Source organism: Tamandua tetradactyla, chromosome 23, assembly GCF_023851605.1.
Source record: "Tamandua tetradactyla isolate mTamTet1 chromosome 23, mTamTet1.pri, whole genome shotgun sequence".
Lineage (NCBI taxonomy): Eukaryota > Metazoa > Chordata > Mammalia > Pilosa > Myrmecophagidae > Tamandua > Tamandua tetradactyla.
In genome coordinates this window covers 17,211,201-17,238,311 of record NC_135349.1, presented here as the reverse complement: position 1 = coordinate 17,238,311, position 27,111 = coordinate 17,211,201, and the positions used below count along the sequence as shown (strand labels likewise).

At 36.6% G+C, this 27,111-nt stretch overlaps 1 protein-coding gene and 1 long non-coding RNA gene across 2 annotated transcripts in view; one reads left to right on the top strand and one right to left on the bottom strand.

Moving 5' to 3' along the window:
* LOC143667150 (S-adenosyl-L-methionine-dependent tRNA 4-demethylwyosine synthase TYW1) overlaps positions 1-27,111 on the top strand; it is a 275,466-nt gene that overhangs the window by 40,506 nt on the left and 207,849 nt on the right. Inside the window, exons 9-10 of the mRNA XM_077141012.1 lie at positions 6,099-6,151; positions 24,997-25,115. Of these exons, the coding sequence (XP_076997127.1) occupies positions 6,099-6,151; positions 24,997-25,115 (172 nt within the window). The remainder of the gene's footprint in view (positions 1-6,098; positions 6,152-24,996; positions 25,116-27,111) is intronic.
* Positions 1-27,111, bottom strand: part of LOC143667153 (uncharacterized) — a 62,492-nt gene that overhangs the window by 1,247 nt on the left and 34,134 nt on the right. The gene's annotated exons all lie outside the window — the stretch shown is intronic.

Genomic DNA, 27,111 nt, shown 5'->3' with positions numbered 1-27,111 from the left:
CTCTCATGCCCTGTTCAGGATCCCCTGTACTTAAATGGTGTTTAACTAAACTGACCCTCAAGTTAAATTAGGAAATGCACTACCCAAAATATATATTTTGCATCAAATAAACATCTCTCCCTTTAGTCTCAAACAGAAGTTGAAGTTTTGAGATATGGATATAATCCTTTTCCAAATCCTCTGATAGACCTGATCCTATCTGGTCTGATCCTATCCAGATCAGCTTCATTCATATCTCTACTCAATGTCTGATCATTTTTTCAACTTTTCAAACAGTTCCTATATGGGATTTCATAGCTTCAGAGTTCTAACTCTGCATTTCAGATGTCACATAAATACCTGAAGTTTCTGGGAAAGACCGTTATATAAAAACAGCTCAGTATCTCAGAATTTAGAATTAACAGTTACACCTCTTGAATATATGTGACTGCTGAAAGAGCTTACAATCGAGGACCCTTTACAGTAAGTCCCAACCTGATAACCCATGCTGTTGACTTTAGTTCACCAAATTTTTATATTATAGTTAGTCCATATGATTGAAGCATGATAATATTTGCCTTTTTGTTCCTGACATTTCATTCAACACACAGCTCTTAAGGTTCATTCATCTAATTGCATGCCTTACAACTTCAGCCTTCTTGGGGCCATTCAGTAGTCCATTGTATGTATACACCATAGTTTCCACTTCCATTCCTCAGTCATTGTATTCCTAGGGCACCTCCATTCATTGTGGATCACAGACACTGCTACCAGAAATACCAGTGTGCAAATGTCCATTCAGGTTCCCACACTCAGTTCCTCTAGGTATATACAGAGCAAAGGGGTTTCAGGATCCTAGCCTCCTATGGAACCACCACACTGCTCTCCAAGGGGTTGCACCTCTCATTTCCCTGCCCATGCTGAGTAGGTACATTTCTTTGTATTTTCTCTATCACTTGTTTCTCTCTGATCATTTTTTAATAGTTTTATTCACACATCACACAATCCAGCCTAAGTGTATAGACATGCCTTCACCACCATACTCTATCTGAAGACATTTCCTTTTCTTCTACAAAAAATCCATACCCCTTTCCCAATGTCCCTGCCCATTGACATTTAGTTTTGGCATAATACTTTTTCACATTCAGTGGAAGCATATTACAGTGTTACTGTTGACTATAGACCCTAGCTTACACTGATTGTACTTTTTCCCATATACCATCTATTTTCAACACCCTGCAATACTGACATTCCTTTTTTCTTCCTCCTGCAAAAACATTTTTTAATTTGTACATTTAATCGCCATCATTGTACAGTCTAGGCATTCCTAAATTATACCATCTCAATCTTTATCCTCTCTCTTACCTTCTGATTTCATCCATGCCCCAGCCCTTCTCCCTCAACCATACTCAAATTCAGCTTCATTCAGTATACTTACATTATTGTGCTGTGATCAGGAAGTATTGCGCTATCCATATCTGAATTTTTACAGTCAGTTTTGTTGTACTGTCTGTATTCCTTCAGGACCAATTGCCCAATCTCTACCTTATTTCTATCTCCTGATAACCTGTGTTCTCAACTTAAATTCTCCAAATTCAGTCATTTATGTGAGTTCATAACAGTAAGACCATACAGTATTTGCTTTTTTGTTTCTAGCTAATTTCATTCAGCTTAATGTTCTCAAGGTCTATCCATGTTGCTACATGCTTCATGACTTTATTCTGGGTTGACCCCTTTTTTCATTCCACATTTTAAAGATGTTTTTCCACTGCCCTCTTGCTTGCCTTGCTTTTCAGGAGCACTCTGCAATCATCCTTACGCTTGTTCCTTTAAATGTAATGCTTTTCTCCTCTTCTGTCTGCCTTTAAGGTTTTCTGTTATTACTTGTTTTGAGCAATTTAATTGTAATGTGTTTTGGTATTTTTTTTTCTTCACATTTCCTGTACTTGGGGTTCATTTTACTTCTTGGATCTATGGATTCATAGTTTTCATCATATTTAGACAGATTTTGGCTGATATTTCTTCCAATGTTTTTTTCTGTCACTTCCTTGGGTATCACACTCTTGGGGACTCCTATTTATATTATATCATTTGATTTTGACCCACAGCTCTTTTTATTTTTTAAAAGTCTTTTTTTCTGACCCATTTACATTTTGGATAGTTTCTGTTGCCGTGTCTTCAAGTTCATGGATCTTTTCTTTTCTAAAATCTAACCTTCTATTAATTCCATACAGTGTATTTTTCAACTCAGATATTGTAGTTTTCATCTCTGAAGGTTCAGATTGGGTCTTTTTTTAAAAATTTTTTTTTGTTGTAAAATATAACATATATACAAAAAAGCAATAAATTTCCAATTACATTTTAACAAGTAGTTATACAACAGATTTTAAAGTTTGGTATGGGTTACAGTTCATGATTTTTCATTTTTCTTCTAGATGCTCCAAGACACTGGAGACCAAAAGAAATATCAATATATTGATTCAGCAGTCATATTCATTTGTTAAATCCTATCTTCTCTATTATACTCTTTCTTTTCTTTTTCTTTTTTTGTGAAAAATAACATATACAAAAAAGCAATAAATTTCAAAATACTTTGCAACAGTTAGTTGGAGAAAAGATTTCAGGGTTTGGTATGGGTTACAATTCCACAATTATAGGTTTTTATTTCTAGCTGTTGTAAGGTACTGGAGACTAAAAGAAATATCAGTATACAGATTCAGCACTCGTACTCATTTGTTAAACTCAATTTTCTTTGTACAACTCCACAGATTGAGTCTTTTTATATCTTCCTTTTTGTATTATTTTTATGTTTTATATGAGAAGTTGTAGGTTATTAAAACAAATTGTACAGAGAAGACAGAATTCCCATGTAACCCCACGTAATAATTATTAATATTAATAAAAGTATTAATAATTTTCCTGATTATTAATACTTTGCCCTTAGTGTGATAACTTTGTTACAATTGGTGAAATAATATTATGATAATTATACTGTTAACTCAAGTCCATAGTTTACATTAGGGTTCATCTGTTTGCATTGTATAGTCCTGTGGTTTCTTAAAATTCTCATTCTGTTAACATAAACAACATTAATTTCCCATTTTATCATTTTCAAATATACAGTCCAGTGGTATGTTAATATAAATGTAAATTACATTTACAGTGTTGTGCTACCATCACCACCATCCATTGCCAGAATTTCTCTAGCACCCAAATGGAAACTCTGTAGCAGTTAAGCATTAACTCCCCATTCCCAACACCTGGTAACTTGTATTCTAGTTTTTGGTTCTATGAATTTGCATATACTAATTACTTCATAAAAGTGAGATTATGTAACATTTATCCTTTTGTGTCAGACTTATTTCATTCAACAGTGTATCTTCAAGGTTCATCCACGTTGTCTCATGTATTAGAACTTCATTCCTTTATACGACTGTATAATATTCCATTGTATGTCAATACCTCATTTTGTTTATTCATCTTTTGATGGACCCTTGGGTTCCTTTTGGCAATTGTGAGTAATGCTGCTGTGAATATCAGTGTGCAAATATCTGTTTAAGTCCCTGTTTTTAATTCTTTTGGGTATATATTTATAAATGGAATTGCTGGGTCATATGGTAATTCTATATTTAACTTTCTGAGGAACCTCCAAACTGTTTTTCACAGTAGATGCTCCATTTTACATTCCCACAAACAATGTATGAGTGTATCTAATTCTCCACATCCTCTCCAACACTCATTTTGGTTTTTTTTTAATAGAACAATGCCCATTCTTTTGGGTATGAAATTCTATTTTTGAAATTAAATTTTTGAGCCTGTGGGATTCAGTTATTAAACTGTTTTAATGTCTTATCTGCTAACATCTGTGTCAGTTCTAGGTCAGTTTTGATTGATGGATTATTTTCTTCATTGTTAGTTGTGTTTTCTTACCTGTCTGCATACCTGGTAATTGATTGGATGCTAGTCATAATTTTACTTACTGGATACTGGATATTTTTGTATTCCAATAAATATTCTTGAGCTTTCTCTTGGGATGAAGGTAAATTACCTGGAAACAATTTGAGCCTTGGAGTCTTGCCTTTATGATTTTTTTAGTTGTGACCAAAGCAGGCTAGTATAGGGGAAATTATTCTGAACTAGTGAAGCATAACACTTCTGTGTATTCTTGTGCCTTTTGGATCTTGACGTTTCTAGTCTGTCTATTAGGAACAGACACAATTCCCAGCCCACTGTGAGTGCCAGGCACCTTTTAGTTGTTATGTGGTTCCTTCCTATTCTTGGGTAGCTTTTCACTCATCCATGTACTAATCTGTTCTTGGATAAGTACTTGATGGGAATCTTCTGTGGATCTGAGTTCTGTCGCTGTGTAGCTTTCTCCTCTCTGGTACTCTGTCCTGTGTACTGTAGTTGCCTCGGTCTCCCTAGATTCTAAGCTCCATTTCTTCAAATCAGGGAGTCTGCTGCGCTTTACTTGAATTCCCTTCCCTGCTATATAGCCTGGTAACCTTCAAGGTTATAAGGTGGCATAATTATAGGACTAACCTTGTTTATTCCTAGTCTCTCAGGGGTCACCATCCTTTATTGCTTGATGTTTTGTGTCCAGAAATTTGTTTTTTTCATATATTTTGTCCACTTTTTTTGTATTTTAGGTAGGACAGTAAACCCTGTTCCTGTTACTCTACCTTGGCTAAAAGAAGAATTCTGCATTATGATGTTCAGCTGTTACATACTGTTGAGTTATCTTGGTCTCTCCATCCTGTACTGTGTGTACAGTTCTTTTTTTTTTACCCAAATGCCAAATTTTATAGAATCTATTTGTCTTGGAGAGAAAGATATAAAGAACTACTAGAATGTGATTTCTGTGATAGTGGTTTGAGCAACATAATTTAGAAATCAAAAAGAAGAATAGAATGTTGTCCAGGGGACCTTTTAAGTGCTTATTCTGTATCTCTGATTAGCTATTCAGTTGCACTCAGTTCTATCTTCAAATAGATGGGCAGCACTCTATTTATGAGCAAGATGTTTACATAAATGTGGGAGAAAATAAAAGGCAAAGCCTTGTAATGTTGCCACTGGAGACTTGTAATCCAAATTGACATTGTTCCCTTAATCATCACTGTGAGTTTGGATGTTCATCCAGTCACTCATTCTCCTAGTGCTGACATCCTGACTGTATTTCTCCATTTGCTTCTTTTGTCTGTAGGTCAAGATTCTTTCTGTGCAAGAGGCTCATGATCATTATGGCTTATTATTTGAAGCCTTATGAGAAACTTTATTAAATGGTTTCTGAAACCAGGATGTTCTACTTGTTTGTTCTACTTGTTTAAAAAGGAAACATGATTACTTTGGCATGGGCTTTTTCCACGCTTTTCATATCTTATGTGGCTTAGAATTTTTAAGATTCTGGAGTGGTACTGAGAATTCACATTGGCTGTAGTTCCTGGAATTCAATTTTCCAAACCCTTTTTTGGCCGTTTCATTGTCTTAAATCTCTGGTACTCATCTGGTTCTTTATCTTTTTGCACAAATTATTTATCATAGATCCCTAATCATTAATTTTGAAATGCCTTGTTATTTACCTTTGCTTTACGACCCAGCACATGGTCCATTTTTATAAAAGTTTCACGTGTCCTTGAAAGACTATATTCTGGAGTTGTTGAGTACAGTGCTTGGTCAGGTTTGTTTATTGTGTGGTTCACATCTTTTAGAGCTTTACTGATTTCTAGTCTGTGAGATTTGTTAGATACTTAAAAAGGTTAAAATCTTCCCCTATAAATTAGAGTTAGTCTTTTGTTTCCTTATATATTTTGCTTGAGTCTATGCTATTAGATGCACACACATTTTAAATTGTTTTCTATCCTAGTGAATTAAGTTTCTAGCATCTTCTGCCACTGAGACTTTTTTTTTTGGTCATGGTCAGGCTCTGGGAATCAAACCCAGGTCTCCGGCATGGCAGGTGAGAATTCTGCCATTGAGCCACCACTGCCCACTCTCTGCCACTGGACTTTTGATTGCCATTAATTAAGCAAAGAAAAATTATTTTGTAAAAATTTTAAAATCATCTTTTGATATGAGGCTTTCAGTGAATTCAGTTATGTGTTCCCTGTTCTTCTATTCAGGTTATCAGCTGATTGGAAGCCACTCTGGGGTGAAGCTTTGCAGATGGACAAAGGTACTTATTTGTTTTCATTTAAATGTTATTTCTATTTTATGCAACTTTTATATGACTAGTACTTGCAGTTAATCAATTTTACCACTTTTAAAGGTATAATCTATATTCATTAAAATACATGGACTTTGAATCAATTTTTAAAATGAGTCCAGCAAATTTTGACAGCTATAAAACCCGTATAACCACCACTCTACTTAAGATGTAGATTATTTCTCTCATCTCACCAAGTTCATCTGTACCCATTTCTAATCAATATCCCTCACCTCCCTGCCCCTGGCCAGTAAACCATTGTTCTAATTTCAGTTGCCATTGCTTAATTTTTCCTGTTCTAGAATTTAAAGTGAATAGAACCATATAATATGCAGTCTTTTGTGAGTGGGTTATTTAACTCAAAAAGAAGTTTTTGAAATTCATCCATGTTGTAGCATGTATCGGTAATTCATTCCACTGTTTTTCTTTTGATAGACATTTGGATTGTTTTCCAATATTTGCTATTCTGTTAAGAACATTCTTGAACAATACTTGTCTGTGAATGTGTGTTTCAATTTTCCTTGGGTAAATACTTGGGAGTGGAATTGCTGGATCATAGAGTAGGTATATATTGAACTTCATAAGAAACCCCCAAACTGTTTTCAAGGTGGCTATAGTATTTTATACTCGCATCAGCAATTTATAAAAGTTTTAGTGCTACACACGCTCACCGTCATATGGTATTTTACATCTTTTTAATTTTAGCCATTTCTTGATTGTGAAATGGTATCCCATTGTGGTTTTAATTTGGATTTTGTTGATGCTTACTGGGATGAGGAACCCGCTTGCATGTACATATTGGCCATTTATATTTGTGATGTCTGTTCAGATCTTTTGCCCAGATTGGCTTGTTTGTCTTTATATATTATTTTTTGTTTGTTTTTTCTTTTGTTTTATTTTTATTTATTTTGTTTTTTTTTGTCTTTACATTTTATTGATTTGTAGGAGTACTTTATATATTTTGAATATGAGTCTGGCTAGACAAGCATTGTGAATATTTTCTCTTCTCTTGTGTGGCTTTCCTTTTAATTTCTCTAATGCTATTTTTTCAAGTTTTTAAAGTAAAGTCCAATTTATATATATTTTTTCTGTTATGATTGGTGTTTTTTGCATTCTAAGAAATCTTTTCCAACCCTAATTTTGCAAGGATATATTGTGCTTACCTGTAGAATCTAGGCCTGTGAGTCGTATTAAATTAATATTTATGAATGGTGTGAGAATAGGGCCAAGGTTCTTACTACCCACACCACTCCATATGAATATGCAGTTATTTTAGACCATTTGTTGAAAGAGAATTTCCTTTCCCTGTGGAATTACTTTCAGGCCTTTGTAGAAAATCAGTTGACTATATACATGTGGGGCTATTTCCGGACTTCTTCTTCTGTTCCATTGATATATTTGTGGGTTCTTATGCCAGAAACAATGCAAACCCCATACAGAGGCCTCCAACATACCTCTGCACCCCAAATACCCCCACCAATTTTAACATTTGCTGAATCATTCTATTTTTCCATCTATCTTATTAATCACTCAGTCACTCAATCTCTGTCTGCCTATTGGTGTATCCATTTCTGAACACTTGAGTTTAGGTTGTATACATCATGTTCCTTGGACATTTAATACTGCCATGTATATTTCCTGAGAATAAGGATATTCACTTATGTAAATTTAATATTAATAGAAGGCTTACGGTCTATATTCCACACTTTTCACACCCCCAAAATGTCCTTTTGGGCCTTCTCTCCTCCTTTACTAGATCCTGTCCAGGATCACATGTCGCAATTAATTGTCGCTGTCTCTTTAGTTGCTCATCTTTTTTTTTTTTTTTTATTGTGGGAACATATATTCAAAATAAACTTTTCTATCTTAACTACTTCTAGGCATACCATTTTGTGAGTTACTCTCACATTTACACTGTTGTACCCTCATCACCTTCCATTACTAAACTTCTCATCTCCCAAACAAAAACCCTGTATTTCACGACTTATCTGGTCCAGGGACCCATCTGGAGGTTGTAGGTTTCTGAAAAGTTACCCTAGTGCCTGGAACCTTTGTAGAATCTTATATATTGCCCTAAGTGTTCTGTAAGATTGGCAAGAATGGTTTTGGCTGGGGTTTTGAAAGGTAGCAGTGTCTAACTGAAGCTTGCATTAGAGTGACCTCCAGAGTAACACTGATACCTTATTTGTGTTACACTTCTTTTCCCCCCTTTGGTCAGGATGGCATTGTTGATCCCATGGTGCCAGGGCCAGACTTATCCCTGGGATCCCTGGGGTTAAATTTAACATCCTAAATCTGTAACACCTTGGAGTCATTTTTTTCTCTTCTTTTTTTTTACCTTCCACATCTATTCCATGAGCAAATCTTTTCTTCATGATATGTCCAGAATCTAACCACTTTTTACCACTTGTACTGCTTTGTGCAAGTCACCATTATTTGTCCCTTATGTTGTTCATTGGTCTCCTGACTGCCTTCTCTGCTTCCACTCTTGTCATCTTTCACTGTCTATTTCCTACACTGTCTGTTCCCTACACAGCGGCCAGATGGATCAGGTCATCTCTTCCTAAAACCCCTCAGGGTTCTCATCTTACTCAAAGTAGAGGCAAAAGTCCTTTTGATGAACTGCAAGGCTGTGTGTGGCCTGGTCCGTGTTCAGTTAAACTATGTTAGCCTTCTTGCTGTGGGACACTCTTATGTCCAAACTCCCCCTAAACTTTATGGTCTCCTGCTCTCCTGCATTCTTCGGTCTCTTCATAGCTGCTCTCAGAGGGGCTTTGCCTTGAGCCTTTTATATAAAATAACAACCTTCCCTCTCACCTGCTTAATCTGCTTGAAATTTCTCCAAATGATTTGTTACCACTTAACACATATCTTTATTTGTTTATTGTCTGCCCTGTCCTCTCCTCTACCCTCCCTTTACTAACAACGTAAGGGTCTTTGTCTTTATTTCCACTAGCAAAAAATAGAGCCTGGCATGTAGTAATTTGTTCAGTAAACATTTGTTGGATGATTGAGTTACTAGAATAAAGCCCTGAACCCAAGGAAGAGCCGGCTAAGTACAGTTGTAACCCACTTTTTCAACTTTATTTTCTGATTTAGCCTTCCTACCTTTATACCTTGTGTGCTGTGGCTTGCACTTTTGTTTGGATTGCCTTTTTCCTGTTGCTTATGCTGTTCCACTCCCTAATTTCATTTTCTCTTCCCCACTCCAATCTCCATCTGACCAAATCTAACCTGTTTGTATCAGTCAGAAACCACCCTGGGCATTTTAGCAAGAAGAGGTTTAATAAAATAAATTACTTAAGTGCTTACAAAACCATCAAAAGGTCTGGGTGGCGGAGGTCAGGGAAAACTGCTTCTGGCTTTGAGGAAATTGAAAAGTGCTGGACTCACTCACTGCCTTGAGTGATCTGAGCTGTTGGAAGCCTTAAAGGAGTGTTTCCCAGGAGCTTGCGTGGAAGCTGCTGCAAACTTGATGTTTGTTTGTGTTGGTGTGTCTGCCAGCCATTACCAGAGAGAAATAAGATTTCTCTTTTTTGTGTTTCAAATCTTGCAAGACTCATTGGTGAAGTCTTTTTTTACAAGCCCTTCAAATAAAGGGATCTGGGAAATTTTGGTTTTGACTAGCAGGGCAGACAGGAATGGGACTCAGTATTAACAGACAACACCTAGCATAGTCATTTGTTTGGTTGTTTAGCATCTCTGCATACCCTTCTCCCTCTATTTAAATTTCCAAATAGTAATTACAAACAAAACATTTTACTTCCGCCTAACATTGCAACTATTCCTCATCCAGAGGAGGATATTTTAATTTGCCCCTCACAGGGGAGATACAAGGCCCCATTATTCACTGAAGCCATCTCTGGATACCTTTATTTTCTAGTTCAGTCCCAATCCTCTTTATAGATCTTATACCTTAAGCATAAAATTAAAAGGTTAACCACCATTGATCCACCTTACACAAAATAGTTGGAGAAGGGGAGGGGGGACATAATTATATATATCAAAGCAAGGAAGAAAGCATGCATAGATGCTCTGCTCCTTATTTGCATCTGGTTACCTGGTGATGGTTGGTATTTATAACTTCCAACTATAAATTGGGGTGATCCAGTCTGTGAGTGAAGAAAGGGTTGGAGCCATAGGTTCCTCCTTTAATCGTCTCTTAACCTTTACTATTGAAAGCGATGCCCCAGATACCTCATGCGTTCCAGACATCATTTTTCTTTTCATTGTGTACTAGCAACTGTTTATCCTTGATAATCAGGACCAGTAACAACAGCCCTTAACTGTTGGGTCTATGGCCTAAGATGCTCACAGGAGCAGGTGATAGCATTAATTATCAAAAACTGTGAAGGGTTTGAGATTTTTACTCGTTTGCAAGCTAAGCTAACCTGCCAGAGTTTCACAGATGTTGATAGAAGATACTGGTCAAAAATAAAGGATTTTATTACTCACAGCACAGCAGCCAATTGAGCTGCATACACAGCAGTATTCTTTATCTCCCAAGTGCCACGGGGTGAGGTGGAGGGAGGCCCAGGTGAATGCTAGACACTTAGCAGATTTATGTTATAGCTGAAGAACGCTGAGCTTTTGAGAGGGCTGCTCGCAAAACTGCACAGCCTTTGGCCTGGAGGTAGACGTGTTTATTATTCTGGTCAGGAAACAAATCTGCCCTCTGCGCTGGAGGGAGATACTATCTCTGCCTTCAAAGTCTGTTTGCTATATAAACATCCTTGAAAAGATCGTCTGGAACAAAAGCTGATAGAAGACCTGCAGTGTGGTGAGTGGTATATTGGTACTGATCTAGTTCTCTTTTCCTTCTGGGACACCAATAACATGGGTTATAAAGCCTCTGTTTTCTTTCCTTTTTTTTTTCCTCTGTATTTCAGAATGGGTACTTTTTACTGATCCATCTTCAGATTCGTCAGCTTTTCCTCTGCCATCTTTGCTCTCCAGTAATAATAATAATAATAGCAGCTTTAAAGCTTTCTGCCTGATTATTCCAATATTTGGATCATTTCACAGTTACCGTATGTTGACTGTCTTTTCCCTTGAGAATTAGTCAAATTTTCCTGGTTCCTTGTATATCCTGGACTTGAGATTTAAATAGAAAGGAATAGACTCAAAACCAGAGAGATTGGTATTTTTTTGAGCTTTTGAAAATAAACATTTTATTAATCTGTTTTGAAGAAGACACTTTCTAAGATAATATACAAGTTGGAGATTCTATAACACTTTTGGAAAAGCAAGGCCACAAATAAGTGATGAAAAAGCACATGTCAGCACCTGAAACTAGTGTGAAGTACAGTGTGTGGTGATGAAGTATGCAGGCAGCAGTTGGAAAAGCAATCACATTCTGGTGAAAAAAAAATGCAATCAAACAGTGCTTAAACTGGTGAAAAGATTCACAAACTTATGGATGATGTGTTATGACACATCAAACCTTTTGTCCTGAAAAAATTTTGCTTTTGTTTACTATTAAATTAATACTTGTTCTTTGTAAAAAATAAGGAAAAACAGAAAATAAACTCTATGTTCCACTCTGCAGAAATTTTGGTGTATTTCAGACCTTTTTTTTTATTCACTTCTTTATATGTTTGTATGTATGTGAAGTCATATTGTAGATGCGATTTTGTGTCATTTTTTTCACCTAATATTAGACATAAACATTTTTCTATTAAGAAATCATTTTTAGGCCTAATTATTAATGCCTATGTAATTATTGATGAATATGCTATAATTGTAATTCACTGTTCTTGATGAGGTAGTTTTCAGTTTTTTCATTATTGTAAGTAATTATGTACAGAATGTGTTTTTGCATGAAGTTTTATTTGCATTTAGATTATTTCCTTAAAGTCTTAGAAATGACATTACCAGTTCAGGGGCTTTACTAAACGCCTTTTAAAAAATATGCTTTAGATACTATTATCTGTGAATTCTTTGTTAAAAAACAGAATTGGGGATCTCTCATTTATCAAAAATATTTTCCTTCATTTATTTTTACCTTTTGTTTGATTTTTGATGTGCTTAAATTTTACATTTTCTGTATTCCTGTTCATTCACCATTACCTTTGTGTTTCCTTCCATTCTTTTAAGCTTACAGCATTCTTTCTATTCTAGAGATTTGGAGAATAGTCATTTCTGCCTTTGTTTAGATTTTGAAAAATGGTTTCCATTTGGAATTTATTTTTCTCTGAGGTGTGAAATAAGCATCTAAAGCAGGAGTTGGCAAACTTTTGCTTAAGAGCCACATATTAGATGTTTTAGGCTTATAGGCTATATGGTTTCTGTTGGAACTATTCAACTCTGCCAAGGTGGTACAAAAGCAGCCATAGACAATGTGTAATGAATGAGGCGGTTATGTTCCGACAGAAGTTTACTTACAAAAACAGGCAGTGGTCTGGATTTGGCATATGGGCTGAAGTTTAACAGCCTCTTGATTAAGCTCCCCATTCCCCTAAAAAAACTGAAGGTTCTAAAATTTTACCCTGCTTGCAAGCTAACAAATTAGTCTGCCACAGTTTCAAGGATGCTGGAAGAATGCATGAAGTTCCTTGTTAGAGACAAAGGACAGTTTATTATTCACAGTAATAGCGGTAGCCAGAATATCAGCATTTGCTCTGGTATTCCCATAAAGCAGAGCTAGGAGTACCAGGATATATCTGCACATTCATGTGAGGAAAGGAACCCCAAGCTTAGAAAAATCTGAATCTTTTATAATTGGTAATAAGCTTGCCTGACTTTTTCCCTAGAGGAACACAGTACTTTTTATTATATTGGATGGTAAATAAACTTGCCGTTTGCTCCAGAGAGAGATACTATCTTTATTTTCCAGGGCTGTTTTCCCAAGGCTATACAAACATTTTTGAAAAGGTGGTCCAGTGTGAAGGCAGTTGGTACCTCTGATTGCAAGACATGCAGAGAGAGACCCATGAAGAACAATCCCGCTTGCAAAATTCATGTGCAGAGGACCTAGACTAGTGAATGGGTTCTTGCATTCATTCAGTATGGCTTAGCTGTACTGAGTTGCATTTTTTCAGGCTTTTGTTTGAGTTGAAGATAAGAATTCATGTTTTAATGATTCTGGAGCTATCTGTAATTTTTTTTCTATATTCAAAACATGAGCACTAAAATTCTACCCATGCATTACTCTCAGGACTTTTCTGTTTCAACCCTCCCTATCTACCATTTTTCAGATGTGGAGAGCACTTCCTTTCAAAATGTAATGTCTGAGGATTTCCAATCTGGACAATATGGTATAAATCCTTTCCTCTCTGCTCCTTCCTGCTAAGTACAACTATAAACACTGGAAGAAACACAAGGGGCAACTGAGAATAACTCTTAAAGGTAGTAAAAGGAAGATGAATTGGTTTGGGACTCCACATTGCAGGAACAAAACAATAGCTGGGTATCTTACATCCCCCCACCTAAGAGAAAAAGGCAACTTAGAGCCTTTATTTCCTGTCTCCCCGAATAGCAGCAGAAAGCTGCCCAAGTTGGCTCATTCCTCCCTGAATCAAATGGGTGTCCCTCTTATAACACCAGGTGAGACCAGTACCACTGGCTTGGGGATTAATTGGGAGACCTACTAATAATAAATGGCTAGGAGAAGTGTTCTCTTTCCATGCCAGGCTTAAAAATCCTCTCAGCCACCAGGAGATATCATGACAACTAAGTGACAGATGCAAGAGAGACTCTTTTACCCACCACACTCCCTCACGAAGCAAGTGGCCTGATCTATCAAATGTTCTCCTTCCTTGCCGGGCCTTATATTCCCACCCTGCACTGAGAGATATTGGGGTGACTGGATGGCACTGGCAAGAGGAACCCTACCACAACAAGTGATTCAGCCTAGGAAGCCTTTGTTCCTTTGGGCTTGAGACTCTCAACTCCCACCCAGGTTCACTGCTGGGGAGTACTAGCCAGTGGGACTCTACCACAGTGGTGGTTTGGACTGGGGAGTCTGCTGGCCTGAGACTCCCCTCGTCTACTGAGAGATCCCCAGTGGGCCAACCTGGTGAAAATCTTTCCTTTCCCTCAGACAGCAGCAGCAAGGACCAGTGGGACATTGTGCTGGATTGAAACTGTTACGTACCCCAGAAAAGCCATGGTGGTTTTTCTTTTTTTAGCATAGGCAGGCTTCTGGGAATTATACCTGGATCTCTGGGTGTGGATTCTGCCATTCATCCACTGCTGCCGGCCCAAGCCATGCTTTTTGAATCCAGTCTTGTGACTGCAGACATTTTGTGGGTGAGATCTTTTGATTAGGTTGTTTCCATGGAGATGTGCCCACCCAATTTTGAGTTGGCCCTTTCGATTAGATCATTTCCATGGAGATGTGATCTCCTGCCCATTGAAGGTGGGTCTTAATTAGTTTACTAGAGTCCTTAAAAGAGCTCATAGAGAGAGAGATCAGAACTGACACCCAGAAAGATGAAACCAAGTGACAGATGTTTGGAGATGCTAGGAGACATACAGATGCTCAGAGAGGAAGACACTGGAACCAGGAGCTGAAAACAACAAAACCTGGGAGCGAAGGGCCAGCGGACATGTGCCTTCCCAAGTGACAGAGAAACCCTAGATGCGACAGGCCTTTCTTGAGTGAAGCTGTCTTTTGTTGATACCTTAATTTGGATGCTTTGGGATGGCCTTAGAATTGTAACATGTAACTTAATAAATCCCCTTTATAAAAGCAAGTCTGTTTCTGGTATATTGCATTCCGACAGCATTAGCAAACTGAAACAGACCGCACACACAATAACACTGCAAAGCTCTGAAAATTAAACTGTTGTTGGAATCACAGCACAAAAAAGTAGGCCAAGTCCTGCAAGCTAAACATAAGTCGAGTCCCTGCTAAAATAAAATAATTAAATAAGATCTTGCATCTTCTAACATAAAGAAACAAAATGTCTAAGATGCAATAAAAAGTCACCTGCCCTACCGAGAACCAAGGAAATTGCAACTTGAATGAGAAAAGACAATCAACTAATACCAAGACCAAATGAATCAGAAGTTGGAATTATCTGTCCAGGATTTGAAAGCAGTCATCATAAAAATACTTCAGCAATCAATGACAAATTCTGTTGAAACAAATGAACAAATATAAAATCTCAGCAAAAATAGAAGTTTAAAGATAACAAAGAGAGAATTATAGAATTAGAAACTACACCAGCAATAAAAAATACTTGCTCAGTGGGCTCAATAGTAGAGTGGAAACGACAGAGAATAGAATCAGTGTATTGAAGGACGGATCAATAGAATTTACCCAGTCTGAATAAGAATGGGAAAAATAGATGGAATTAAACATTAAGCAGAGCCTCATTGATTTGTGGAGAAAATAACAAGAGAGCCAACATTTATATGACCAAAGTTGCAGAAGGAGAAAAGAAACAGAGTGGTGAGAATTCAAAGAAATAATGGCTGAAACTTCCCAAATTTGTTGAAAGACAAATCTACAGACTCAAGAATCTGAGCAAACCCCAAACAGGATAAACCAAAAGAGATGTAATTAATGACCTGAAAACTAAAGACAGACAAATTTGAAAAGCAGCCAGAGAGAAGCAATGTTTTTCTTTTTCTTTTTTTTAATTAATTAAAGAAAAAAAAGAAATTAACCCTACATTTAGAAATCATTCCATTCTACATATGCAATCAGTAATTCTTAATATCATCACATCGATGCATGATCATCATTTCTTAGTACATTTGCATCGATTTAGAAGAAGAACTAGCAAAACAACAGAAAAAGATATAGAATGTTGATATAGAGAAAAAATAAAAATAATAATAATAGTACACAAAAAAAAAAAGACAAACAGACAAAAAAAACCCCTATAGCTCAGATGCAGCTTCATTCAGTGTTTTAACATGATTACTTTACAATTAGGTATTATTGTGCTGTCCATTTTTGAGTTTTTGTATCTAGTCCTGTTGCACAGTCTGTATCCCTTCAGCTCCAATCACCCATTATCTTACCCTGTTTCTAACTCCTGCTGGACTCTGTTACCAATGACATATTCCAACTTCATTCTCGAATGTCGGTTCACATCAGTGAGACCATACAGTTTTGTCCTTTAGTTTTTGGCTAGACTCACTCAGCATAATGTTCTCTAGGTCCATCCATGTTATTACATGCTTCATAAGTTTATCCTGTCTTAAAGCTGCATAATATTCCATCGTATGTATATACCACAGTTTGTTTAGCCATTCTTCTGTTGATGGACATTTTGGCTGTTTCCATCTCTTTGCAATTGTAAATAACGCTGCTATAAACATTGGTGTGCAAATGTCCGTTTGTGTCTTTGCCCTTAAGTCCTTTGAGTAGATACCCTGCAATGGTATTGCTGGGTCGTATGGCAATTCTATATTCAGCTTTTTGAGGAACCGCCAAACTGCCTTCCACAGTGGTTGCACCATTTGACATTCCCACCAACAGTGGATAAGTGTGCCTCTTTCTCCGCATCCTCTCCAGCACTTGTCATTTTCTGTTTTGTTGATAATGGCCATTCTGGTGGGTGTGAGATGATGTCTCATTGTGGTTTTGATTTGCATTTCTCTAATGGCCAGGGACATTGAGCATCTCTTCATGTGCCTTTTGGCCATTTGTATTTCCTCTTCTGATAGGTGTCTGTTCAAGTCTTTTTCCCATTTTGTAATTGGGTTGGCTGTCTTTTTGTTGTTGAGTTGAGCAATCTCTTTATAAATTCTGGATACTAGACCTTTATCTGATATGTCATTTCCAAATATTATCTCCCATTGTGTAGGCTGTCTTTCTACTTTCTTGATGAAGTTCTTTGATGCACAAAAGTGTTTAATTTTGAGGAGTTCCCATTTATTTATTTCCTTCTTCAGTGCTCTTGCTTTAGGTTTAAGGTCCATAAAACCGCCTCCAATTGTAAGTTTCATAAGATATCTCCCTACATTTTCCTCTAACTGTTCTATGGTCTTAGACCTAATGTTTAGATCTTTGATCCATTTTGAGTTAACTTTTGTGTAGGGTGTGAGAGATGGGTCTTCTTTCATTCTTTTGCATATGGATATCCAGTTCTCTAGGCACCATTTATTGAAGAGACTGTTCTGTCCCAGGTGAGTTGGCTTGACTGCCTTAACAAAGATCAAATGTCCATAGATGAGAGAGTCTATATCTGAGCACTCTATTCGATTCCATTGGTTGATATATCTATCTTTATGCCAATACCATGCTGTTTTGACCACTGTGGCTTCATAATATGCCTTAAAGTCCGGCAGCATGAGACCTCCAGCTTCGTTTTTTTTCCTCAAGATGTTTTTAGCAATTCAGGGCACCCTGCCCTTCCAGATAAATTTGCTTATTGGTTTTTCTATTTCTGAAAAATAAGTTGTTGGGATTTTGATTGGTATTGCATTGAATCTGTAGATCAATTTAGGTAGGATTGACATCTTAACTATATTTAGTCTTCCAATCCATGAAGACGGTATGCCCTTCCATCTATTTAGGTCTTCTGTGATTTCTTTTAGCAGTTTTTTGTAGTTTTCTTTATATAGGTTTTTGTCTCTTTAGTTAAATTTATTCCTAGGTATTTTATTCTTTTAGTTGCACTTGTAAATGGGATTTGTTTCTTGATTTCCCCCTCCGCTTGTTCATTACTAGTGTATAGAAATGCTACAGATTTTTGAATGTTGAGCTTGTAACCTGCTACTTTGCTGTACTCATTTATTAGCTCTAGTAGCTTTGTTGTGGATTTTTTCCGGGTTTTCGACATATAGTATCATATTGTCTGCAAACAGTGATAGTTTTACTTCTTCCTTTCCAATTTTGATGCCTTATATTTCTTTTTCTTGTCTAATTGCTCTGGCTAGAAGCTCCAACACAATGTTGAATAATAGTGGTGATAGTGGACATCCTTGTCTTGTTCCTGATCTTAGGGGGAAAGTTTTCAATTTTTCCCCATTGAGGATGATATTAGATGTGGTTTTTCATATATTCCCTCTATCATTTTAAGGAAGTTCCCTTGTATTCCTATCCTTTGAAGTGTTTTCAACAGGAAAGGTTGTTGAATCTTGTCAAATGCCTTCTCTGCATCAATTGAGATGATCATGTGATTTTTCTGCTTTGATTTGTTGATATGGTGTATTACATTAATTGATTTTCTTATGTTGAACCATCCTTACATACCTGGGATGAATCCTACTTGGTCATGATGTATAATTCTTTTAATGTGTTGTTGGATACGATTTGCTAGAATTTTATTGAGGATTTTTGCATCAATAGTCATTAGAGAGATTGGCCTGTAGTTTTCTTTTTTTGTAATATCTTTGCCTGGTTTTGGTATGAGGGTGATGTTGGCTTCATAGAATGAATTAGGTAGTTTTCCCTCTGCTTCGATTTTTTTGAAGAGTTTGAGGAGAGTTGGTACTAATTCTTTCTGGAATGTTTGATAGTATTCACATGTGAAGCCATCTGGTCCTGGACTTTTCTTTTTAGGAAGCTTTTGAATGACTGATTCAATTTCTTTACTTGTGATTGGTTTGTTGAGGTCATCTATGTCTGCTTGAGTCAAAGTTGGTTGTTCGTGTCTTTCCAGGAACCCGTCCATTTCCTCTAAATTGTTGTATTTATTAGCGTAAAGTTGTTCATAGTATCCTGTTATTACCTCCTTTATTTCTGTGAGGTCAGTAGTTATGTCTCCTCTTCCATTTCTGATCTTATTTATTTGCATCCTCTCTCTTCTTCTTTTTGTCAATCTTGCTAAGGGCCCATCAATCTTATTGATTTTCTCATAGAACCAACTTCTGGCCTTATTGATTTTCTCTATTGTTTTCATGTTTTCAATTTCATTTATTTGTGCTCTAATCTTTGTTATTTCTTTCCTTTTGCTTGCTTTGGGATTAGTTTGCTGTTCTTTCTTCAGTTTTTCCAAGTGGACAGTTAATTCCTGCATTTTTGCCTTTTCTTCTTTTCTGATACAGGCAGTTAGGGCAATAAATTTCCCTCTTAGCACTGCCTTTGCTGCGTCCCATAAGTTTTGATATGTTATGTATTCATTTTCATTCGCCTCGAGGTATTTGCTAATTTCTCTGGCAATTTTTTCTTTGACCCACTCGTTGTTTAGGAGTGTATTGTTGAGCCTCCACGTATTTGTGAATTTTCTGGCACTCCACCTAATATTGATTTCCAACTTCATTCCTTTATGATCTGAGAAAGTGTTGTGTATGATTTCAATCTTTTTAAATTTGTTAAGACTTGCTTTGTGACCCAGCATATGGTCTATCTTTGAGAATGATCCATGAGCACTTTAGAAAAAGAGTGTATCCTGCTGTTGTGGGATGTAATGTCCTATAAATGTCTGTTAAGTCTAGCTCATTTATAGTAATATTCAGATTCTCTATTTCTTTATTGATCCTCTGTCTAGATGTTCTGTCCATTGATGAGAGTGGTGAATTGAAGTCTCCAACTATTATGGTATATGAGTCTATTTCCCTTTTCAGTGTTTGCAGTGTATTCCTCACGTATTTTGGGGCATTCTGGTTCGGTGCGTAGATATTTATGATTGTTATGTCTTCTTGTTTAATTGTTCCTTTTATTAGTATATAGTGTCCTTCTCTGTCTCTTTTAACTGCTTTACATTTGAAGTCTAATTTGTTGGATATTAGTGTAGCCACTCCTGCTCTTTTCTGGCTGTTATTTGCATGAAATATCTTTTCCCAACCTTTCACTTTCAACCTATGTTTATCTTTGGGTCTAAGATGTGTTTCCTGTAGACAGCATATAGAAGGATCCTGTTTTTTAATCCATTCTGCCAATCTATGTCTTTTGATTGGGGAATTCAGTCCATTAACATTTAGTGTTATTACTGTTTGGATAATATTTTCCTCTACCATTTTGCCTTTTGTATTATATATATCATATCTGACTTTCCTTCTTTCTGCACTCTTCTCCATACTGCTCTCTTCTGTCTTTTCGTATCTGACTCTAGTGCTCCCTTTAGTATTTCTTGCAGAGCTGGTTTCTTGGTCACAAATTCTCTCAGTGACTTTTTGTCTGAGAATGTTTTAATTTCTCCCCCATTTTTGAAGGACAATTTTGCTAGATATAGGAGTCTTGGTTGGCAGTTTTTCTCTTAGTAATTTAAATATATCATCCCACTGTCTTCTAGCCTCCATGGTTTCTGCTGAGAAATCTACACATAGTCTTATTGGGTTTCCCTTGTATGTGATGAATTGTTTTTCTCTTGCTGCTTTCAAGATCGTCTCTTTCTCTTTGACCTCTGACATTCTAACTAGTAAGTGTCTTGGAGAATGCCTATTTGGGTCTATTCTCTTTGGGGTGCCCTGCACTTCTTGGATCTATAATTTTAGGTCTTTCATAAGAGTTGGGAAATTTTCAGTGATAATTTCTTCCATTAGTTTTTCTCCCCCTTTTCCCTTCTCTTCTCCTTCTGGGACACCCACAACACGTATATTTGTGCGATTCATATTGTCCTTGAGTTCCCTGATCCCTTGTTCAAATTTTTCCATTCTTTTCCCTATAGTTTCTGTTTCTTTTTGGAATTCAGATGTTCCATCCTCTAAATCACTAATTCTATCTTCTCTCTCTTTAAATCTATCATTGTAGGTATCCATTGTTTTTTCTATCTTTTCTGCTTTGTCCTTCACTTCCATAAGTTCTGTGATTTGTTTTTTCAGTTTTTCTATTTCTTCTTTTTGTTCAACCCATGTCTTCTTCATGTCCTCCCTCAATTTATCGATTTCATTTTTGAAGAGGTTTTCCATTTTGTTCGTATATTCAGCATTGGTTGTCTCAGCTCCTGTATCTCATTTGAACTATTGGTTTGTTCCTTTGACTGGGCCATATTTTCAATTTTCTGAGCTTGATCCGTTATCTTCTGCTGGCGTCTGGGCATTTAGTCAGATTTCCCTGTGTGTTGGACCCAACAGGTTGAAAGATTTTTATGTGAAATCTCTGGGTTCTGTTTTTCTTATCCTGCCCAGTAGTTGACGCTCGTGGCACTTGTCTGTCTGCGGGTCCCACCAGTAAAAGGCGCTGTGGGTCCTTTAACTTTGGAAAACTCTCGCCATGGGGGAGGTTCGCCAGCCGAAGCGGCTTGGAGGAGTCCCAATCTGAATCTCCCAGTCGGCCCGGGGATCCGAACGCAGGGAGGTTCGCCACCCGCCGCAGCCCGGGAGAGCGCCCTACTGAATCTCGTAGTTGGCCCGGGGTGCCAAGCGTGGCAGGAGGGTGCCAGCCATCGCAGCCTGGGAGAGTGCACCGTTCTCAGCCAGACCGGAAAGTCACGTGTTTGGAAGGGACCCCGGTCACCGTTCTCCGCAGCCTGGGGATGTCCGATCCAATTCCCCACATTGGTCCATTGGTCCAGGGGGCCACGTGTGGGGGGGACACCAGGCGCCGTGGCTTGAGGGGACCGCCTGTCCAATTGTCCCAGCTGGCCTGGGAAGGAGGAAGGGAGGGACTCCGGCCACTTACCGCCCCGGCCTGGGGAAGCCCGCGCCCCTCGGCGATCTCACCGGAGCGGGTTCTCTCAGCCAGTCAGCCGTTCCAGGATGGGGTACGCTGTCTTTTTGATCTCTCTCGTGGCTCCGGGAGCTGTTCTGTATCGTTTCTACTCCCCTAGTAGCTGTTCTGGAGGAGGAACTAAGATCCGTGCGTCTTACTAAGCCGCCATCTTCTCTGGAAGTCTGCAACATTTTTCTTTTAGGGGAACCACAATTTTAATACTGGCAGAGCTCTCATCTAAAACCATGGAGGTTAGGAGGAAATGGCAGAGAATTTTTTGAGTTCTGAAAGCAGATTGGTTAAAGTTAGTTCTTCTAACAGAAAGGAAATGATAAAAGAAAGATTCTTTGTGTATCATTAAGAAAAAGAATGACAGAAAGAGCAGAAATATGAATACATACAATAGATGCTCCTTTTCCTCATGAGGTTTGTAATCCAATCACGAGTTTCATAAATCATATTTGATGATTTGAGAAAAAAATGTAACAACCTCTGCTACTCATTAGGTAAAGGGACCTAGGTGGAAGTGATGTCTACATACTTCACTTAAAGAGATAAAATGTTGATACCAGTAGATGGTTATAAGTCACATATTTGTATTGTGATATGCAGGACAACCACACAAACCCTTTACGAAGAGATTCATTCAAAAACACTATAGACAGATTAAGAAGAGAAGCAATAGGAATGCGAGCCACAGGAAGCAGAGAAGAAATAATAAAATAGCAGACTTCAGTGTTAACGTATGGACAGTTACTTTAGATGTAAATGTTCTGAATGTTTCAAGCAAATGATAGGGATTGGCAGAGTGGATAAAGTGGATAGTTCAGCTATATGATGTGACAGGGAGAGTAAACGGATGGAAAAATATATATATCAGCAAAGCGGGAGTGCCTCTGCGAATAACAGATAAAGTAGATTTCAGAACAAAGAAAATTATTAGAGACAAAGAGAGACATCTCATAATGATAAAAGGATGCCTCCACACTAAATTTGTACAAACAAAATAGAGCCTCAAAGTATTTCAAGTAAAAACTTATAGAGTTGAGGAGAAATAAACGAATCCACAGGTTTAGTTTTCAACTCCAAATTCCCCTGTTGGCAACTACTAGAACAACTAGACAGAAAATAAGCAAGGATGTAGAAAATCTCAACAACATGGTCAATGAACAGTATCTGATTGATACATTTAGAATGTATGACCCAACAACAGCAGAATACATATTTTCCCAAGCATCTATGGAACATTTACCAAGTAAGACTGTGTGTCCTATGCCATGAAATGAACCTTAACAAGTTTAAAAGAATTGAAATCCTATAGAATCTGTTCATCATCTGATCATAATGAAATCAAAGTAGAAATCAATCACAAAGAGAGAGGAAAATCTTTAAACATGTGAAAATTAAATGATACATTCCTAAATAAGCCATGGGCCAAAGAAAGAGGAAATCAAAAGGAAATTAAAAATACTTGGAACTGAATGAAAATGAAAATAAAACTTACTATATGTGGATGCAGTTCAAGCACTGTTCAAAGGGAAATTTACAGCACTAAATGCTTACATTAGAAATGAAGAAAGATCTTAAATCAGTGACCTAAGTTCCCAGCTCAGTAAACTAGAAAAAAGAAGAGCAAAATAAACACATAGCAAACAAAAGGAAGGAGATAGTAAGAACAATCGATGAAAGAAAATCAATAAAATTGGCAATCGGAAAATAATAGAGAAAATCAATAAAATAAAATGCTGGATTATTTTGGAAAAGCATCAGTAAAATTGATAAACCTCCCATAAGACTGCAAATAAGTAATGAATGAAGTGTGTAGGTCTTGAATTTTGTTTCTCCATTGGCATTATAATTCGTGGAAATTATCTGTGATTTCTACTTTGATTTTTAGTTTTCAGTGCTCTTGAAAATGTGAATATTTTGTTTGCCTTCTTTAAGATATTTTTTGGGGGAACTTGGGAGAGAGTTTATATATATATATATCTCCTGAGCAATATTTTCCCTTCACTTCTTTTTTCTCAGCACTTCCTAGTGCTAAGGTGAGATGAAGACTTTTGATGGACTGAAATAACAATTAAGCTGGTAGATTTTATGTAATTTTCTTTCATTGTGGGCAGCATTATGTTGTACACTGCTGTATATATGTAAAGACTACCCATCTGTGTCTCCTTTCTTTCTTTGCTTTTTTCTTAGTTCCATCTTATTCTTTCAGTCACTTAGGCTCTAAAACCCAGTTATTTTGAACGACTTCTTTTGTTTCGGCCCTCTAAAGGGGAATAGCAGTGAATATGCCTCTTCAGTACTTGCTATAAACACCCTTTTTCCCTTTCCTCTACTAATAATATGAATCAAGTCATCATTACTCATTTGAATAAACTCACAGATTTCACTGCTTTTTCTTCTACTGAAGTTAAGCCTATTGTAGAGAGCTTCTGGACAATCTTTCTGGTGATACATTATAAAGCTCCATGTTATCTTGTGATTCCAGTGCTGTGTTGATCTGTACTGTTTCTTCGAATTACCCATTCTTAGTATTTTTGCTGATTTTTGTGGTTTCACTGCTCATAAATTAAATAGTGTTCTAGGGGGTGCAAGGGAATTTCAGTGGTAGAATTCTCGTCTGCTATGCGGAGGCCTGGGTTTGATTCCCGATTCGATTCCCAGTCCATGCACCTCCCAAAACAAAACAAACATGAAAAACCAAACAAAAAAAATTCAACAAATGGTGCTGCAATAAGGGGATACTCACATGAAAAAAGAATGAAGTGTGACCCCTGCCATAGAGCATACGATAAATAAATAAGTATTCTTTTTGGAATAATCTGTCATCTATATGTACCCTACTCATCCCCCCCCAGCAGTCTCAATACATTCAAATTCTACCCATTCACAGTTGATTGACATAGAATGTTTCCAGATGCATTTCCTTTACCCACCCTTTCGTTCAAGCAGAGATGCTCTTTCATTTGAGTGTTGCTACCATTTTCTGAGCCTGGTGTTTCTGTCCCCTGGTATTATATAGTATTGTACTAATGTTATTTGAGGCAGATGAATGTATTTGAAGATCAAAGCATCAATAATCCTCTCTGTGGAGTTAGCAGAGTTAATGAATCATAGATTTATTTCATTGGGTTTTAAAATACCCACAGTAATATCATGACATTTTTATGTTATAATGTTAATTTTCTAAACCATTCAGGTGCTTAATAGAGGTACTTAAGATTATGAAATGCATGTTTGTTCTTTAAAATGATGCTGTGGTGTTTTGATTCTCTGCTTTGAGGATTTTATTCAATTTGTTTTTTGCTTGGTACAGTCAATGCTCCGAGGGAGAGGAGGTTGCTATAAACATACATTCTATGGCATCGAAAGCCATCGCTGCATGGAAACCACCCCTAGTTTGGCATGTGCAAATAAATGCGTCTTCTGTTGGCGGTAAGTAAAAACAAAGGACTGGTGACCAAATATAATGAAAACTTTCTTCCCAACACTGTGCTCTTCTATTGTGTAATTAATGCCCCCTTCCATTCCTTACATTATATATTTATGCCTCCTTTTTTTCTTCTTGACAACGTTTGTCAAAAGTTTGTCAACTTTTTTAGTCTTTTTGAAGAACTAGCTCTGTGAATTTTAGCTCTGTGAATCCTCACCATTATATTTTTCCTTTCTATTTCACTAATTTCTAATTTTCATTATTTCCTTGTAATACTATTCAGTTTCTTTCTATTATTTTTTTAAAATACAGTTTTATTTAGATACATTCACATAGCATGCACACCATCCAAAGTATGCACTCACTGGCTCACAGTATCATCACATTATTTTTTTTTAAGCATAATTTGGACAGTTAGCTCATTAATATTAAATTCTAGGTACTTCTTTAGCTACATTACATAGATTTTGATTAATGGTATTTTAATTATTATTCAATTGTAAATATTTTCTAGTTTCCATAATTCTGTGTAACTCATGGGTCAAAGAAATACTATTTTAAAAATTCCATATAACTTAGATTTTTGGATTTGTATTGTTTTTAAAGAACATGGTCTCTAATAGGAATTGTTTGAAATTTATTGAGACTTGTTGTATGCCCAGTATATAGTCAGTTTTTGTAAATTTGTCATATATACATGAAATGACTGTATTTTTTATCTTGGGTGATAAACTGTAATAAAGTCTGTTATATATTACCAATGAATTGTTTGTTTTATCATTTTGCAATGATCCTCTTTATCCATAATAATGCTTTCTTCCTTAACGTTTATTTTGTCTTATAGTAAGATGTCTGTACTAGATTTCTTTTAGTTACTAATACTTGCCAGGTTTTTCTTCTTCCTTTCTTCAGCCTTGCATGTACTTACGTTTTAGATTTGTTGTTTAAAAGTAAGTATTTGGATTAATTTTTTTAAATCAACTTCACTGAGGTATAATTTATGTACAATAAAATGTAACCATTTAAAATGTACAGTTCAATGAATTTTGGTAAAATGTTTACACCTTTTGTGACTAATGCCACAGTCAAGATATAGAATACTTTAATCATGCCTGGAGGTTCCCTTTTACTCAATCCCAATCAGTTGTCCTCATCCTACCTAGTCCTAGGCAAATTTTAATTTGCTTTGTGCCAGTATGTATTAGTTTTGTCTTTTCTAGACCTGACATGAAAATGGAATCATACAGTATGTACTCTCTTTGGCCTCTTTTGTTTAGTAAAATGATTTTGAGATTCATCCATGTTGTTCTGTGTATGCCAGTGGTTTGTTCCTTTTTATCGTTGAGTAGTACTCTGTTGTATGGGTATATTGTAGTTTATTTTTTCCTTTACCTTTTGATGGCCATTTCGGTTGTTTCTGGATTTCAGTTTTGTTCAGTACTGTGAACATTGGTGTATAAGACTTTTGTAAACAAATAGTTTCACTTCTCTTGGATAAATGCCTTGTGTATGGAATTGCTAGATTAAAAAAATCCTTTTGGACAACCTTTTTTAACTGGTGAGTTTAGCCCATCTTATTACAGTGATTGTTGATATTGAGAAATATTGACAAATTGATAAATTATTGACAAATTTATTTTTATTCTCTTATTTTGTGTTTTCCGTTAATTTTGCCTTTTCTGTTTTTTTTTTTGTTTTGTTTTAAATCTCTTTTCTATTTAGGACTGCTTTTATGTTAAAGTACTAGTTTGGGTGTTTCGTAGTAGGAGACTTTTCAGATTATCTTACTGAAACTTCAAGCCCTTAGCATTAACTTTCAGCAGGCTTAAAATCAGTCTTTTAAACAAACTGGGAAAGAAAATCCCTAAATTTCTGGAATCTCTTGCACTTGCTATTAACCCATTTTTCTCACTGCCAACTGCTTACTCTTTAATTTCTCTGTTGGCTGGTTGCCATCATTCTCAATTGCAACTCATTTAATTGTGATCATTATTGACC